This window comes from Saccopteryx leptura, chromosome 2, assembly GCF_036850995.1.
Source record: "Saccopteryx leptura isolate mSacLep1 chromosome 2, mSacLep1_pri_phased_curated, whole genome shotgun sequence".
Classification (NCBI taxonomy): domain Eukaryota; kingdom Metazoa; phylum Chordata; class Mammalia; order Chiroptera; family Emballonuridae; genus Saccopteryx; species Saccopteryx leptura.
This window is the reverse complement of record NC_089504.1, coordinates 32,732,814-32,752,173: the sequence shown is the minus strand read 5'-3', so window position 1 is coordinate 32,752,173 and position 19,360 is coordinate 32,732,814. Positions and strand designations below refer to the sequence as shown.

At 39.3% G+C, this 19,360-nt stretch overlaps 1 protein-coding gene across 1 annotated transcript in view; it reads right to left on the bottom strand.

Moving 5' to 3' along the window:
• The window catches only part of ERP44 (endoplasmic reticulum protein 44), a 93,035-nt gene that overhangs the window by 11,865 nt on the left and 61,810 nt on the right, over nucleotides 1-19,360 (bottom strand). Inside the window, exons 5-10 of the mRNA XM_066367559.1 lie at nucleotides 12,751-12,935; nucleotides 11,369-11,484; nucleotides 10,839-10,896; nucleotides 9,648-9,764; nucleotides 5,536-5,647; nucleotides 4,587-4,728 (exon numbers count right to left, since the gene is read on the bottom strand). Of these exons, the coding sequence (XP_066223656.1) occupies nucleotides 4,587-4,728; nucleotides 5,536-5,647; nucleotides 9,648-9,764; nucleotides 10,839-10,896; nucleotides 11,369-11,484; nucleotides 12,751-12,935 (730 nt within the window). The remainder of the gene's footprint in view (nucleotides 1-4,586; nucleotides 4,729-5,535; nucleotides 5,648-9,647; nucleotides 9,765-10,838; nucleotides 10,897-11,368; nucleotides 11,485-12,750; nucleotides 12,936-19,360) is intronic.

Genomic DNA, 19,360 nt, shown 5'->3' with positions numbered 1-19,360 from the left:
CAGTAAAAGTAATAGTAATATCAGTAATTTATGGAAACTGCTTATCATTTAAGCCTTAATTACCATGCAGTACAATAACAATTATGCAAACCAATAAATGTGTCAGATTCACTTTGCTGCATGTTTTATTTGATTTTTAACACTATCATCCATCCACATAGGCTCAGTTTGTAGTTCACACAGCATGCACCTACTTATAATTAAAAAAATATTAGCGGGAACAGTGCCTAGAAGGGAAAACTAGGCACCTAAGGGAGAAATTAAAGAAGTAATTTGTTTCAAAGAGGTTCAAATATAGTCACTTCTCTTATCTCCCTCCCTACTGATAGGACTAATAACTTGCAGGAGGGGAGAAGCACACATTTCCCATTTCCAGATTTCTTTGGAGAACTCACTGGCTCAGTTCCTGCCTGCACCAGGGCGTATGCACAGCGCTGCCAGCTGATAGGTGGCCTTTTCCTGGGCCAGGGACCTACAGCCGCAGAGCAGGGGACTGGCCCATGTGATAGATGACACAGCCGCTCCTTAGTCTGGCTTCTCTGACAGACATCAAAATGGAGTAAGTGTTAAAGATTTTAAATCTGACTTCAGAACTGGAGGAGAAACCTTAAGATAGGCAAGATGGAATTCCTCACAAGTTTCCCTTGATGTGTAACCCAACATTCCTAGGAATAAAAGCCAAAGTTTGGTTAGCGATCAGTAAACCTAACTAACTTTTAGTCGGTATCCTGTTGACTTCCCCTCACTGGAGAATTTATATGCAGGGCTGTAAGTTTCCAGTGAAAGGGAAGAGGTATATGAACAACCCAACTACTAGAAGTCGGAAGTGTGCTGACAGAACGTCACGTGAATGAGCCCCGGGAAGGTAGCGCTGCAGTGCCCAGCACAGCTGCTCCACCTGGGACTGCCTTCCTCCTGACCATCGCGTTCTCAGGCCTGCGTGCAGCCTCGGGAAGCAGCCTAGGATGTGAGAGGAAGAGGACACCCACGCAGCAGAGGCTTCCCATCGGCCAGCGGTCAAGGCTCACACATTTCCTAAGGGGACTGGATGCCTTCCAATTTTTAAACAAATGCCGGGACGTGAGGGAGATGTGGATCTTTAAGGGGGGTTTCTGGGTTCAGCTACTCTTCCTTTTTATATCCAGCACAGTCCTGCCTCTGCCATTATGCCCCATATCCCCACTCTCAGCAAAAGTCCTTGCTTCTTGCCCTGGCCGGTTGGCTCAGCGATAGAGCGTCGGCCTAGCGTGCGGAGGACCCGGGTTCGATTTCCGGCCAGGGCACACAGGAGAAGCGCCCATTTGCTTCTCCACCCCTCCGCCGCGCTTTCCCTCTCTGTCTCTCTCTTCCCCTCCCGCAGCCAAGGCTCCATTGGAGCAAAGATGACCCGGACGCTGGGGATGGCTCTGTGGCCTCTGCCCCAGGCGCTAGAGTGGCTCTGGTCGCAACATGGCGACGCCCAGGATGGGCAGAGCATCGCCCCCTGGTGGGCAGAGCGTCGCCCCTGGTGGGCGTGCCGGGTGGATCCCGGTCGGGCGCATGCGGGAGTCTGTCTGACTGTCTCTCCCTGTTTCCAGCTTCAGAAAAATGAAAAAAAAAAAAAGTCCTTGCTTCTTCAGCCACAGTTACAAACGAGCACCAGAAGGGAAGTTGGCACTCGGCCACTGCCACCACCACCGCCTCGGCAACCCCATGGAAACGCTGCCCTTCCTCTCCGCTCTTTCCCACTGGAAAGGAAGTTACTTCCTCTGCTTTGCTCCTCATTTCCTGTGTCCCTTATGGCTTTGCCTTGTCAATTATCCCATTTCCCAACCTCTCTGTAACTCCTCACTCCATTTGACTGTCTCACAATAAGTTAATCATGACTAATTTCTTGTACCCTAAAGGAGGACGAAAAGCTAAAACTTTATCCTATGTGTCTAACTATCCCCTTATTTTTATTTCCTCTTATATGCTCTCTTCTTGCAAGAATTTTCATGTTAAATCTTAATTTCCTTACCAAATATTCCCTCTTCAATTCTTTGCAATACAGAGGTTTTTTGTTTGTTTTGTCAGATCTAACATGTGAGCATTCCTTCTGTCAGAAGTGCTCCTCCTTCAATTACTGTATTACTCTTTTCTGGCTTTTCTTTCCCTTCTTTGATTCCTCTTTCTCCTGGGTCTTTTGTTCATGCTCCTTCTTCATTGCCCCTTTAAATATTCATATAATTCAGGGTTCCAGTCTCAGCCCTCTTCTAGGTCATCTCATCTGTTTTTGTAATTTCAGCTATAGCCTCATGTGTTCAAAACCCAACCCTCTCTCAACTCATTGCTGAATCCCAGAGCAGAGAAGCTCCCTACTGGACCCTCTTCTTTGCAGCCCATAGGAACCTCAAATTCAATGTACCAAAAAAGGAAACTCATTATCTTTATGACAAGGCACTCCTCCACTGAGTGCCTAGGCTCTGTTACTGGCAACATAACCCAGTTAGCTGTCCGAGGGAGATTCCTGGCCACCAGGGCTGCCCCCCCCCCCTATTTATTAACGTACCAAGTCTTCCCATTCCACCTACAAGATGTCTCAAAAATCCTGCTTCTCTTTAGCTTTAATGCTAAGGCCAGAATTTATTTAGGTAATTCATTCACTGAAAAATCATCTACGGGTTATCTACAGGTTATCTATCATCAACTCTTTCCTGGATTACTGAACAGTCTCCTAGATTCTATTCTGACCCCCTCTAATCTAGTCTCCAGTTTGCATCCTGAAAGATCTTTAAACAACAATCCCCTCATTAAAACCCTTCATTGGCTCTTCAGAGTTTCCAAGGCTGTATCAAACTCCTGTAACACAGAATACAAGGTTTCATGAGCTAATCCCTGCTTACTTCCCCGACCACATCCCACTGCACTTCCCCTCCCATCCACTCACATTCAGCCAACAGATCGTACTTGTCTCTGCAAATGTGCCCTTTCTCTCAGCCCTGTTTCCACCTCCATGTTCAACTTCTACAGAACTTTAGGACCTACCTTAGGCATTAACATCTCCTGGAATCTTGGATCAGGTACCTCTCTGCTGAACTCCACCAGAGTGCTTACCACTTGATGAAACAACTGTCTGTTACCCTATTTGTTTCCCTTCTCTACCTGTTGGGAGTTCTTTGAGGGCAGGGATCTATCTAGTCCTAGCAAACTTTAAACCATTGGTTTATATTATACAGTGACTGCCACATAGAAGACTGGATAAATCTTTACTGAATTTACAGGTTAGATGGTATTCTACTATGTGTAGGTAAAGTAAAGACAACTGTTTGTTAGTACTTTAGGGTTTAGAACACATTAATTTTCATAACAATCCCATTGGGTAGGTTATACCATCAACCATATTTTAAGTGTGAAGAAACAAGAACAGAGAATTTAAGTGACTTGCCTAGACAGGACTCAATTCTAGGCCTCCGATAAGTTAAGACTAAGAATCTTCTATCAAACAACCACATCTCTTCTGAAATACGGTATTTAGAAGCAAGTGAGATAATTCATTCTGCAAAAGGACTGCAAATCAGCCTCTAAATGTACAATTTAATCTTTGGACATAAAAAAGGGTAAATGAAGTTTTAAAAGAAAAGGTCTAATATGAATACAACAGTATTGCTTAAATTTTTCATATCTGAAGAAATATCTGTATTTAACAGCCAACAAATTGATAAAAATTTAGTATCTATGGTAGTTACAAGGTTTATGTTTATTAAAACAACAAATAGGGTGAAAAATAATACAATGAATGGCTGAGGATAGTCAGAAAGCTTATATGTTTTCTCAAAGGTCCATATCTTTAGACCAGGGGTCAGGAACCTATGGCTCGCGAGCCAGATGTGGCTCTTTTGATGGCTGCATCTGGCTCGCAGACAAATCTTTAATAATAAAAAATAATAACGTTAAAAATATGAAACATTCTCATGTATTACAATCCATTCATTTCCTACCACTCATGTTCATGGTTGCGGGTGGCTGGAGCCAATCACAGCTGTCCTCCGGGACAACACCAAATTTTTATTGGATAATGCGTAACGTACACGGGTGGTTGTATGGCTCTCACAGAACTAAATTTTAAAATATGTCGCATTCATGGCTCTCTCAGCCAAAAAGGTTCCCGACCCCTGCTTTAGGCTCTTAGAAATGCCCAGGCATATCATCATCAGGGTTTTAAATAGCACTAATATACTTGCTAGACACAGTCACACATAAGGAGCAATATTACCGATTTCCTTTAACCCGGCCTAGGATTATATCAGGATTATATTCCACTTACCTTGATGTGCTGACAAAGACCAAACATGATTCAGAACTAATTTCTTAAAGGCCCAAAATTTTCTTTCAGAGATAATTCTCAAGTATTAGGATCACCTAATATTGGCATTTCTATAGGGATATATTATCATTTTCATAGTCAGTTATACTACACTTTAGAGCAAAAAAACCCCCAAAACTTTCCATCCAAATAATAAAGTATTACCATTCCATCATGATTACTTAAAATATCCAAACAACGGTTTTCAGTTCATTTTTGAGACCTGTATTAGTAATTTTAGAAAACCAACATGAATACTTACAGAACATCTCTGAAGTCTCCAAACACATACATATGCCTAAAGCTGTCAATAGCTATCACAGGGCAGTCGGCTGGAGTTTTCTGTATGTGCAGAAGAGGGTGTCTAAATTTGTCACAATCAGCATGTAAAAAGTTTATAGTACCTTTAAAAGAAAAGGAATTTGGAAAGGTAGATTGGAATGTTCTTATTGTAGTCTCATAAGATTACAAGTTCATAAAAAGTGACATACTAAAAAACCAACAGAACACAAAAACTAAAGCCTAAATATTACATCACTAAAAAGGGGTAGGTTGTACGTTCTTATTCAAATGCTGTAGTGAATTTATTCTTCTTACATGGGTACTCCTCTCTGCTCTGGAGATTACCCAAGTCTAGGGAGGAAGTTCCTGAAACTGATATTTGAACTGTTCTCCTGAGACCATGCTCATTTCATCAAGGATGTCCTTCCAATCCTGGTTGATTTTTAATCCAATTCAACCCACAAAATATCTAATGAGTCACTATTATGGGTAATGACTCTATACAATGCTTTCAGTTTATTATGCTTGATTTTCTTTTGTATTTACAAAGGGAAAGTTGGTGACACCTCAAATTGTTTTTTGCTACTTTGGAGAAGTCCAGAGAGAACTCAACTTTCTTTCATTTAGAAATAAATGTTAAGTTCTCTCAGCAATATGTCTGGGACTGTTAGAAAGGGAGAAGGCAAGTACAAGGTGCTAGAAGAAAGTGTCTCAAAAGGCGTCCACCTGTGACCCCTCTTTTTTTGCTATTTGGTTTTAGGGAGCTAAAACAGCCGCGATTTTTTTTTTTAAGGCACTGTTCATATTATCTCTTTACTAAAGCCTCCCACCCCCATATTTGCATGAAAATTATACGGTTATAAGGGGGGAGGGGTGGGAAAAAAGAAACAAAAGAGAAAGGATGAAAATAAACACCTTAATCTGTCTACCTTTTTCACTTATTAATTGTCGAGCCACTTCATTCTGGAATATTTCTAAACTCTCTGTATCTTCTTTCATGTGGAAGAGTATTAGGAACGGCAGTCCTTCTTCTGTCAGTTCCTGTGCAGAGAAGTATTCAATGAGAATTAGCAGGCCTCTCCATTCCATCCTAGCGATTTTCTAGGTAGGAGCAATTTTGAATCCAACCCATGTAGCATGCCACAGTTGCAACATCCCAGAAAAAAATGTCCAGTGCTATAAATACACGTCAGCTTAATGGCAGAAGGAACTCCCTCCCTCCACCAGAAGTGCCCAGGCACTCAGAGGCCCCTATGCCCTGCTCTACTGCAGAACTGGTCTGCCTTCCAGTAACCACTGGGCAGGTCTGTTTAGCTAGCACTGGATGAAGCCATGGCATTTGAAGAATGAGTTGACCAAAGGAGAAACTACGCTGGTTCTTTATCAAGACGTTGATATTAGGGTGGGGTAAACATGTTTTCCACCAGACTTTAGGGTGGGGTGAACTGTCTTCACAGATAACACTGAAAAGCTGAGTGTACCAGCAGTAAATAAATCTAATTGATTTGCAAACTTCTGCTCATTTTAAGGAATACGCAAACACTTACGTGAAACCCACCCAAAGCTGAAACGGGTTTGGTTAAGAGCAAATAACAAAACCCCCATAACATAGCCAGCTTTTAATCAATATGCAATTTTCCTACATTAACAAATATCTACCACTGTATACGTGTGTTTACATACCTGGTATAGATACATACAAAAAAGTGCCTCAAAATTATAAAGTGCTTTAAAATGTGTTATTATTGGAGAATAGTATAAGAGAAATGTGATGTGTAGAGAGATTTTAATCATTTATTTTCTCTGATAAATGCTAAGTTCTAACAAATGCTAAGTCCAGAAAGGGCCTAGTAATATTAAATATTTCGATCTATCCTTTTGCATGTCTTTCTGTAATTTAGAAACTGCCTCAGCAGAAAGCTCAAATGTACTATACCCTAAAACAACTAGAACCTATCTTACAGAAGAGTTTTCTTCTGGTACGTAGCTCCATGTGTAAACCTGTTACACTCATACACAATAGATTACAAAGCTTCTTGTCATGTCTACCTTTTTAAAAATTGAGATATAATCCACATATCACGAAATTCACTTTTTTTTTTTTTTTTTGGTATTTTTCTGAAGCTGGAAACGGGGAGAGACAGTCAGACAGACTCCCGCATGCGCCCGACCGGGATCCACCCGGCACGCCCACCAGGGGCGATGCTCTGCCCACCAGGGGGCGATGCTCTGCCCCTCCGGGGCGTCGCTCTGCTGCGACCAGAGCCACTCTAGCGCCTGGGCAGAGGCCAAGGAGCCATCTTCAGCGCCCGGGCCATCTTTGCTCCAATGGAGCCTTGGCTGCGGGAGGGGAAGAGAGAGACAGAGAGGAAGGGGAGGGGTGGAGAAGCAAATGGGCGCTTCTCCTATGTGCCCTGGCCGGGAATCGAACCCGGGTCCCCTGCGTGCCAGGCCGACGCTCTACCGCTGAGCCAACCGGCCAGGGCGAAATTCACCATTTTAATGTGTACAGTTTGGTGGGTTTTACTATATTTACAAGGTCTGCGAACATTAACACTACCTAATTCCACATCATTTCCTCACTCCAAAAGAAACCCCACACTCATTAGCATCACTCCCCATCTTGCCTGCCCCCAGTCCTGGCATTGCACTGATCTTTTGCAAGCTGATGTGAAGTCTCCTCTTCCCCACTCTATAGGGCTCACACTGTCTCTTTCCCTAACACAGTGCTACTACTTACTCCCCATGGTTCTGTCTTTGGACTTCTCTGCTCTAGCCTGGTAACTTCAACTAGTTCAAGAACCTTAATCAGCACTTCTAAATGGTCCCTTATCTGTACCTCTCCATTACCAGCTCCAGTTCAGAATCCAAGTCTAGATTTCCAACTTCCTCTTAGTATCTCCATTTAAAGTCTAACCACCTTCAACACTCAGTATTAATGCAGTCTCCTTCTCTTATTTCCTGGTTTCCAATAGTACTTCTATTTCTCTTTTACCCCTTTTGTTTCTGGACGGAAGCCTCTTCTAGAAAACCATCTCTGATCCTGACCCACTTCTCCTCTGAGTTCCCAGATATTTCCTCAGTGCCTCTCATGTGGTATGACATGTCTTTATATTATATTATCTGTACGTGTGGACTACCCCTTAAACACACAGAATCTGATTGTACTGCTCTTTTGCTCAGATTTTTGTATGCAATAATGTGCAATCAACCTATGATGGAATAAATGAGGACAAAAAATACTAACTGGGAAAAAAGACTTAGCAGTGACCTTTACAAAACTTAAGAGCCAGGGAGTTAAAAGTCAAAACAAATATAACATATTTATTAGACTAAACAAAAGTATGGATAAACTAAAAACTATTAGGAGAAAAGTAATAAGCAGATTAGTTTGAAAAAAAAAATCTATCTGCTGAACTCATTTACATAAACATAGTAGTTGGCAGTTTATGCTGCGTGGGCTTCTAAGTGTTCCCATGTCCGTCAACATATTCTCTACCAAGCAGATGTTAAAAGATTCAGGAACGGGATATCAAGACAGCTAGATTCAGCCTGACCAGGCGATGGTGCAGTGGATAGAGCGTCGGACTGGGATGCAGAGGACCCAGGTTCGAGACCTCGAGTTCACCAGCTTGAGTGTGGGCTCATCTGGTTTGAGCAAAGCTCACCAGCTTGAGCCCAAGGTCGCTGACTCGAGCAAGGGGTTACTCGGTCTGCTGAAGGCCCATGGTCAAGGCACATATGAGAAAGCAGTCAATGAACAACTAAGGTGTCGCAACAAAAAATTGATGATTGATGCTTCTCATCTCTCTCGTTCCTGTCTGTCTGTCCCTATCTGTCCCTCTCTCTGACTCTCTGTCTCTGTAAAAAAATAAATTAATTAAAAAAAAAAAGACAGCTAGATTCAGAGGTTTGCCCACAGTTTACACGATTTAGGAGTAGTTGGAACTCCTGTTTTATTGTTTAAGATTTACCAGTCCAGACCTTTCAACTCTAGTTCTGAAACTATCTCTGCAAGAACAAAGCAGGTGAATGAATAATTATGATAAGTTACTCTTTTTAAGCCTCTGAGGACTAAATGAGCTAATATAATAAAAATGTAAGTAATTCAGCCAAGTATACCTGAAGCCAAGAGAATGAGAAAAGTAGCAGAGGTGTTCATTTAATAAATAAACAAAGAATAGAACACAAGCGAGCAAGCTTTACTGGAACATGACCACACTTAAATACTAAGGTGCTTTTGTGCCACAACTCCATAGTGTAGGTGTTTTGACAATAGAGACTGTATGATCCTCAAAGCCTAAAATATTTATGTCTGATTACTTTACAGAATTGCTAACTTCTGATCCAATGGTGATTATTGGAGTGTATTTACTGTGTGTTAATTGTTTAGGACATATATTCAAATTTGAGCCATACACACTATAATTTTTTGAAGTGTATATGAATATAAAAGGTTTTTTAAATTGTACTTAAAACATTTTTTAAAAATTGCATTCTGAGACTGTGGGTTTTAAAAAGGAGTGACAGGAAACGGAAGGTGTTTTGAATACAACAGGGAGGGCTACCTCACAGACGCAGCCCTTTGTACCTGCTCTTCAGCCTCTGAGCATTTTGTGCTCTGTTTCTGTGGAAGCTGTAAGTTTGCTTTATTTCAGGCACATGATAACTGATGACTGCTTTCATAACTTCACTGTTTTAGGATAAATGGCAAAGGATTACTCACTCTATATAGTTAAAGGTAACTAAAACCTGCAGAGCATTGCTTCTAAAGGACAGCCCTTGGACAAGAATCTTAACCAAGGGTGGTTATCAGAATCACCTGAGAGGCACTTTCAAATTCACTTTCAAGACTGTACCACTGACATTGCAGGAAATGCAACAGAGGGTCCTGGAACAACACAGGTGAGAAACACTGGCCTGCAGTACAGAAATTTTTACTACAGGTCAGTATATAATAAAACAGTAAGAGGAGTAGACAAAATTTGCTTTTTCAGAAATCTGAATTAAAAAATAATGGCCCACATTAGAAATCCCATACCTCTCCATTTTCAAACGTTATTTCTCGGACAAGAGGAACACATTTATCTTGAATCCAATTGTAAGTCCCATCAAAATTTGCCATAGATCCCAAGTATACCATATCTGGAGCAGAATGCTGTTATAAAAACAAAAATATATGTATTAAGCAAATCTAATCTGTGCCAGCAAAAATGCATTCTTAAAGCCACCCATGACCCCAGAAAATCTACAGGGAATACAAAGAAGCAAAAAACATGGAACTTCTGAGAAAGAGGGCTGCAAATGGTAAAAAGCTAATTCTGTAGTTGTCACGGACCTGATTATCCAACCTCTGATACCTAAGCCTTCTGCTTTTCCTTGGATTTGAGCCAATCAACTGTTTATCAGTATCTTCACCAATGGCAGGCAGGCATTGTGAAAAAGAATAATTATCCAAAGAAACAAGTTAGCTATCTCTTAGAGTTGAAGATATTAGAAGAAAATTTCCAGTGAAAAAGCCTTGAAAAATAGAAGATACCATATAAATCTAAGGCATAGCCATCTCCAATATTCATTATCTACACTATCTATTTCCATATAGACTCAAAAGTGAATAGTTATGAAGTACCTAAAATGATAACAATAATAGCTAACATGAACTGAGTAAACTTACTATGTCCAAGCACTGTTGTAAGTACTTTATGTATGTTAACTCATTTAGTCCTAAAAACATCCACTAAAGCGGACTATTATTATTATAGCCATTTCTGCAGATGAAAAAACTGAAGCACAGAGAAGCTAAGAAACTTCCCCAGAGATAAACACTTAGGAAAGTGGCAGGTCTGACATTAAGACTCAGGCTCATTCCAGAACCCATGCTCTTAACAACCAAACTACACGGTGAGACACTACCAGATTCTGATGACCTGGAGGTCATGCTATGTAACCTACTTCTAAAGACATGCACTCACAGAAAATACAGGCCAATAATTTTCTAACCTCAGAACAGGAAATGAGCTTTATAAGCAAAAATCTCATTCATGTGACCACATAAAAATTTAAAACTTCAGTATGTCAAAACACTGCAAACATTAAAATGAAAACTATGAATTGAAAAAATACAGATTCTATTTTTGTGTGGGAAAAATTACAATGACAGACTGTTAATTAATTCATGTATTGATATTTAATTTATATTTAAAATTATATACACTACAAAACAGCAACTTACCCCTGGTGGTTTGTAGATTATGCTGTCCCCACTATATCTTTCTGGTTTTGAAACAGCCCTAATGGGAAGAGAGATGTAGTACTAATAGTTTTTAAGAAAAATAATAACAATAATATACCCGAATGAAGCAGAGCTGGCTGTTTTTATGTGTGAATTATATTTTTGAAATATATACCTGTCCATTATTTTTCCTACTGACAAGGCTATGCAATACTAACTAAAGCATATATTTTTAAAATTTATTAAATAAAAATTTAATACAAGGGAGATTTTTTAAAGGAAAATTTTAGCTGCTTTTGTGACTTGGTATTTTATAAATTTGGATTAGCATTTTTAGCACTAAAAACCTACTTTTAAACCCAGACTATTACTACTAACTTGGGATCAAGGTCATTGATGTGGTCACATAGACTAATCACACATTATTTGCTTGTAAGTCAGACTCATCCATGAATTCTCTATTTTTTACTTTTAATATCTCAGCCAAACTGACCCACTCTCACTAACACACTCTCAACCACGATACTTACCCAAATGCAGAATAGAAGGCACAGTCATCGTGCAAAATATTTGCTACTCTTTCAAAAACTCTATAGTGTTCTGAATCCTTTTGTTCAAAATATCCAATGATACTTCTTTTGCTGCGCTGTAAAATAATATAATTATTTTACAAACATATACAGTTCTATAACCATGTTATTTCATTTACCCAGCTTGATCAAATTATCTCCAAATGAAGTACAACTATAAATAACATATTTGGCTTTTAATACCTAGTTCAAAACTATTAAAGATAACATGATTGAAAAGAGTCTTAGCTATACAGTCTAATGTAATTATGAACATTTCTTTCTCACATTTTATTTTAAAAGTTCAAGAAATAGATAACTATTTAATCAATGACTCTTTTCCTAAATAAGGTGACTAATTCTAAAATATTTTAAAATAGAACATCAATTATTAACATGTGACTGACTGTTGGTGGAGATTCCTCCATGGGTCTCTCACACTGTTACACATGCAGGTAGACACAAACTGCAAAACCCTGACCCCTCTTTCCCAGACTTCTCAGGGTCCTGCTTGCAACGAGCATCACTGAACTGAGGTAACAATGGTCTCCTTCTGGGACAGAGAGCAGGCTTACTACTAGCACTGATATGGGGGTTCCTGGAGCCCAGAGTTCTCCTTTAACACACCTACTGCACATGCAGGCATCCAACTGGGCCCCTGTGTCATCTCCACAAGACTTGGGGGAGGGGGTCAAAGAAACATGCAAACACACTCCCACTGGTGGCTGTAATATGAGCAATCAAGTCCTTTGCCACTGACCCATAAGCCTTATGTCTTTTGACAGCATCCATGAAACCACAACTGGTTTACTTACTAGTAAGAAAGTAGGATAAAAATAAAATCTCAAACCTGACAATGACCATCTAAAGCCCAAACACAATTGTTTTTGTTTTTTAAACACTACTTAGTGTACGAAGGGTTTACTGAGCTCATTATTAAGGGGGCTATTTTAAAGGACACTGAAACACACATCAAAGAGCGGGTACAGGTATAATCAGAGCAGCCACTTGGAGGGTCTCCACTAAGGAAAATACAGAAATTTGGTTGTACAGGCCTGATGTTAACATCTATTTCTTCATAATTCAGGCGACCACTTGACCTCAACCAATTCAAATTAGTGCAACTTTACTGAATGCTATACATTTTATTCAAAGTTTCAGTAAAACATTAGCATTTTTGACAAACTGAAGAAAATTTCAACTTGCTAAGTATGTATATGTCAAATATGTCCATTGCAATGAACTACAAGAAAATGTACAGAGAGCCTTTGATTGCATAAGAATTTGTTTACATTAATCAAACAGGCAGTGTTCATTTGATCCAGCCAAATTTTACAACTTACATCAAGAGTGGTGATTTCTGCTAAATCATGAAGTTCTTGAATAGGGTCACTTTTCTGTTGCCTGATGTAATCTGCAAGTGCTTTCACGGATCGCTGACCCCTGTATTCCCGCTTCATCATCATCCCATTACGAAACAATTTGAGGGTTGGATATTTGCTTATCCTATATCTCTGGGCTATATCAGCTAAAAGAATGAAAAAATAATTAACTTCACCCTTGTATGTGATCTGGGTAAAGCCCATTAGCCAAACAATCCAAACCTTACACTTAGTAAGACATTTTGGTTCAATAATTCTTTTTCAGTGTGAGAGGAAAAAAAGTCAATCGTGATGAGTGTGTACTGGCTAAGAGGGCAAGCTCTGGACATATATTACCTCTTTAAATCCCAAATTTGGTATTTACTGGCTGTATAACTTGTAGCTTGCACTATCTGTGCCTTAGTTTCTTATCTGTTAAGTAAGGACAATAATTTCTACCATGTAAGACTGTTTTAAGAACGAAATGAGATAACACAAATGCATGACACAGGAAACTAAATAAACGTTAGTGAACATTACTATAGATATATTCCAGAAAGGAATTAGAATGCACAAAATTCCAATTTTGAAAATAGTTATTCAAGTCACTCTACACTAAGGCCTATTACAGCATTTAATAAAAGAAAATTAAATTTAAATCACTTTCAAAGGCTAACAGCTAATATTAGATTCTTTGCTAGAAGAATAATTTATAATCCTAAATATGAAAATTGTTTGTAAGTTATTACAATAAAAAACCGAAACTCAGTAGTATACACACATTTAAAAAAAAAAACTACACCTTTATTATGACCTAAGAATATATTCTTAGTGAAGATTCTTTTCTTTTAAAGATCATTAAAATTTGTGTTTATAGTCTCAAAATAAGAACCTAAATCAAAATGTATGCTGATGTCACATTTTAGGAATCACAATTACTAAGATACCCATGTCATGTACGAGAATGATAAAAGATGCACTGAATTTTTAGAATGGTGACCTTAGAGAGCACTGAAGTGGTCTAAAACAGATGAAACTGGGTTTTTTTTTCTTTTAGTTTTCCAAACTGAGAGAAAGGGAGGAGGAGAGAGAGAGAGAGAGAGAGAGAGAGAGAGAGAGAAAGAAGGAGAGAGAGAGAGAGAGAGAGAGAGAAAGGAGAGAGAGAGAGAGAGAGATACTGGGCCAGGGTCTGAAAATGTTTTTCTTAACTGAGCAAAAATGAGGGCAGAATTCTAAAATGGTGGCACAAAATACAATGAAAATCAATCAGTCTTGCCTCTATTTCTAGTAGTTGTAAAAAAAACCAAAACATAACACACAGAACTGCAATAAGCCTCCGCTGACCACCTTAATTTTCTAGGAGAGCTGACAGCAGAAACAACTATACTAGGGGACACTAGTAAGGAAGCTATTGCAATAGTCTTGGCACGAATAACACGTCTGTCTACAAAGTTAAACACTGCAACCTTTAGGATGCCTTAAAATTCTACTTATGGATTGAAGATTAATGATGCTTGAAAACTACGGGGGGAGCAGAGGCTTGCTTAATCCTCAAACAACATCACACAGCAGGAGTGCTGCACAGTGAGGTGGCTGTTAATTATTAAAAAGCAAAAACCTTAAAATTACATTGATCAATAATCTCAGACATAAAGGCAACTTTTTACAAGCTTTGGCAAAAGCAATTTTAAGATAATTACAATATGATATTTTGACAATATACCAAAAAATGACTTAAGAGGTATAATAATTTTTTTATTAACTGGATGGATCAAGTGTTAGAATGGATATCAAAGGAATTATAAATTACAGAAGGTTAACAGCTCACTGATTGGAAAATTAGCAAGTACTTTTGTTTCAATGCTCACTTACTTTTCCTTGATGGGCTCTGTCTGCCTGCCTCCCTCACTGATGCCCAGTAGGGTGCCAAACGGGGAGACTGCCTCATGGTCCTATATCAGCAGTGTCCACCCGGCTACAGCTATCCATGGCAGACAGTACGAAGAGGCAAATAATTTCAACAGATAGGTTTGACTGTTCTTGTGGTTCCAGGATAAGAACCACTGCTAATAAGAATGTACAGTTAGCCCTGGCTGGTTGGCTGAGCAGTAGAGTGTTGGCCGGTGTGTGGAAGTCCCGGGTTTGAGTCCCGGCCAGAGCACACAGGAGAGGCACCCATCTGCTTCTCCACCATTCCCCCTCTCCTTTCTCTCTTCTCCTCCTGCAGCCAAGGCTCCATTGGAGCAAAATTGGCCCAGGTGCTGAGGATGGCTCCATGGTCTCCAACTCAGGAGCTAGAATGGCTCCGATTGCAGTGAAACAACGCCCCAGAAGAGCTGAGCATCACCCCCTGGTGGGCATGCCAGGTGGATCCAGGTCGGGCACATGCAGGAGTCTGTCTGTCTGCCTCCCCCACTTTCTCACTTTGGAAAAATACAAAAAATAAATAAATAAATAAAAATAAGAATGTACCTTTCTTTCTTCCCAACCATGCCCTCCCTCAATTACGGGAGAAAAGAAAACCCAAAACAAAAACACAAAAACAAAATAAAACCCTAAACAGAAAAATTACAAAGAAAGTTTGGGTGCTTACTCAACACTCTGGGTGCCTGACCAGGTGGTGGCGCAGTGGATAGAGCGTTGAGCTGGGACACAGAGGACCCAGGTTTGAAACCCCGAGGTTGCCAGCTTTAGTGTGGGCTCATCTGGTTTGAGCAAGGCTCACCAGCTTGAACCCCAGGTCGCTGGCTTGAGCAAGGGGTTACTCACTCTGCTGTAGCCCCCTCTCACCCCAGTCAAGGCACATATGAGAAAGCAATCAATGAACAACTAAGGTGCTACAACAAAGAATTAATGCTTCTCATCTCTCTCCCTTCCTGTCTATCTATCCCTCTCTGTCCCTCTCTCTGTCTCTCTCTGTCTCTGTCACAAAAAACCCAACCAAACAAACAAAAAAACTCAGGTTAAGCCTGCACATCCAAGTTGTTTTATGCACATGAATTATTTACTGTATATTTTATTCTTCTTTTTAAATTTGTTTCATTGAAATATACTTGACATACAACATTGTGTAAATTTCAGTTGCACAATATGTTGGTGTGCCACATTTATATATTACAGTATTACAATATGATTGTCATTGGAGTATTAGCACTTCTATCACTTCACATAATTGACATTTCTTTTTTTTGTGGTTAGGCTAATTAAGATCCATTCTCTTAGCAAGTTTGATATTTTTAATATAATTGTCTATAATTATTTTATTATTCTTAATGCCTCATTTATGCATAGCGCTCATAAAGCTTCTCAATTTACAATGTGGAAGGTTAATGTTAGCAATGGAAAGCAAACAGGAAGAGTAACTCTGGTATTTAGGAGCATGTGCTTGCCTAATTCAAGGACAATTACAAAATACTTTCCTAAAAATGTTAGTAGGAGTACCGCACTGACCAGTAAATACTTTACAAACGTCTCTTGCCATACAGCCTATAGCCACTGGGGGTCAGCAGAGAACCCTGTCGCACCAGGGGCAGATTGATGAACTTCCTACACCTAAGGCAGCATGACCACCACTGGGGAGAGTGATGGAATTTACCCCCGAACTCCCCAAATGAGAAACCTGCAGAAGATGAGAGTGAGATCATGATCCACAGCTGAAGCAAAGGCAAGTTCTAATTAGGGGTATATGCAGAAATTTGGGGGAAAAAAGACAATTACAAAGAAGAAAGCAAGAAGTATCAATATTAGTAATCCAACCACTATGGAAAACCACTATTACTGTTTTGGTTATATTTTGCTAACTTTGAATAAAAGTTGTCTAACAGTGAAATTTCAATTGAGAAAAATATTAACTGAGGTTTGTCAAATAGTAAAATGCCAACATCAATACTTGCAGAATGGGTATCAGCAGCTTGGAAGAAACCCCTAAAAAGAGTAGAGTAGCATTCTTTAATCAAGAACATTACCGGCTTGACCTGTGGTGGCACAGTGGATAAAGCGTCGACCTGGAACACTGAGGTTGCTGGTTCAAAACCCTGGGCTTGCCTGGTCAATGCACATATGGGAGTTGATGCTTCCTGCTCCTGCCCCTGTTCTCTCTCTCTCTCCCTCTCTCTCTCTCCCCCCTCTCTCTCTAATAAAAATGAATAAATAAAATCTAAAAAAGTAAATAAATAAAAAAATTTTTTAAAAAAAACATTGCCAACACTCTTAATGGCACAAAAGTTGATAATGTGTGGAAAAACACAAAAATCAGTAACTCAGAACTGGACAAGAGTCAGACTTGGAATGTGAAATTATTTCAGGATTACTTGAATAAATTTATTTTCCTTTTTAGGTATACATAATAATATGACAAAAAATATCTGTATCTCAGCAAGTCTAACACAGTTCTTATAGGCCCTGGGTAGCTCAGTTGGTTAGAGCATTGTCTCAGCATGCTGAGGTTGCGGGTCCGATTCCTGGTCAGGGCAAATACCAGAGTCAGCCAATGACAGCATGCAAGTAGAACAACAAATCCATGTTTACCTTTCTCTCTCTTCCTCTCTATAAATAAGTAAATAAATAAAAGTATATAAAATTTTAAAAAAGTTGTTACCATAGATATAAAAATTCTATGTAATAAGAAAGTGTGTTATAGCTCAATTTTTCTTTTTCTTCAGTTATAGATAAAAGTGTGACTTATAATCAATGACAATTTAGATTTGGCAAAATATCGCAGAAAATACTTTATTGTACCATTGGGAGATAATGAAATAACCAACTTAAAATACTTAATGAAGTATCTCCCAAACTAACAGTTCATAAATGCTGGCTACTATTTATTACTCATTTATCCATCCATCTATTCAACTATTACTGAACACCTACTATATGTGCTAGGCACTATTCCAGTGCTAGAGACAGGGAGCTAAAAAGACAAGGTCCCTGGCTCTTATAGTTTACACTTTATCATTATGAAACTCATTAACATTACTGCTACTGCTGCTGCTATTTCTAATTGTTTCCCTCAAATGAAATTCTTAAAGCTCTTAATATATAATACATATACAAAAAAGATGTACCAGTTAGGATTCCCTAAGTATAGTATAAGAGGAGCCCTCTATAATAAGTCAATAAATCTGCACCAGAGATGTAGAGATTCCTTTTATGGGCCCTCCAGATGGGAGAATCTAAGAGTAATGGCAGATCTCTGACAAATGTGAAACCTGGCAGCCCAGTCCTCTGCAGGAACAGTGACTGCGCCGGCTCTGCTGCCATCAGAGCAGTGGGAAGAGGCTGTCCCTCAACATTCTGTCTCTCCAGTTTCCCTGACCTCCTTTTCCTTTCTTCCTTCTACATCTCTCTTACTTTGTGTCCTACAATAAATGGAGAATTTAGGGGCTTAGGAAGTGAACTCAATTTTATCACTAGGTGAGGGTTATTCAAGCTATAAGTTTTAAATTGGGATTTCAAAAACTATATCAAGTTTCAACTGTTGGAAGCTTCCTGTTGACACTCAAGTGTCAAAATTCTCTTTCTACAGTTCCTGAATTTGGGGTGGAGGATGGAGGAGGGAGTCAAAGCTGCTACATCCAGCTCATATCCAGAAACAAAAGGGCTGACTAGGTAAAATCAGCTTGTTGTATCCACTCTTGCCTTCTTTCCTACTCCAGTTCCAAGTTCTCAGCCTATTTACCCAAACCTTGCAACAAAGAAAGTCCCAGGAAAGATATAAAGAAATGAGGAAAAGGTAAGGCAGAAAGCACACCTCTGAATGCTGCTGGTTCAAGAGAAGGAGACAGAAGGAAATACAGGCAGCAAACCAAAGACACATCTGCCGGAATCATGTACTGAAGTGGGTTTTCCTCCTCAACTAGTAACTGGCACAAAGGACTTCAAAAGAATCCCCAACACATTCTAAGGCATGAGGACATGCATTGCTACCAACAGGCACTACTTTGAAAATACTCACTTGGAGTGTTTTACGAAAATTAGTGCCATTACATTTTTATGTATGAAGGAGGGCAATTTCATGACCAACAAAATGGCCTCAACTGCCATGCCTGTTTATCAGAGGTTTTCACTGAAAAACTGATGAGACTTGTCAGTTTCCAAAAGCCATAGAAGACTCTAAGTATTCCTCAAAATGCCAGTGAAAGTCTATTTAGAAAATTCTTTTAAATTTGATGACTGTTGAAGACCTCTTGTCATAGTGAAATTACAATTAACAGTATCACAGTACAATGGTACAAGACACAGTTAAAGCTTCTTCCACACACATCTCCAAAACTCTAAAGCAACAAGGCCTTCCTTCTGGCTCTTTTCTTAGCCAAAGACAAATTACAAATCCAGTGACTTTTTATAACAACTTTCTATTTTACAAATATTTACACACAGAAAAAATGAAAAAGTAATATAATGAACACCTGAATACCCTCACCTAGATTTAACATTTTATATTTGGTTATCATATTTCTCTTTCTTGCTACACACACACACACACACACACACACACACACACACACACACTTTTTATGGCAAGTGCTAAAACAAATGGAGTGATTTTTTTTTTTAAGTAACTGCCCAACTGAATATGACAGTAAGCAGTGGG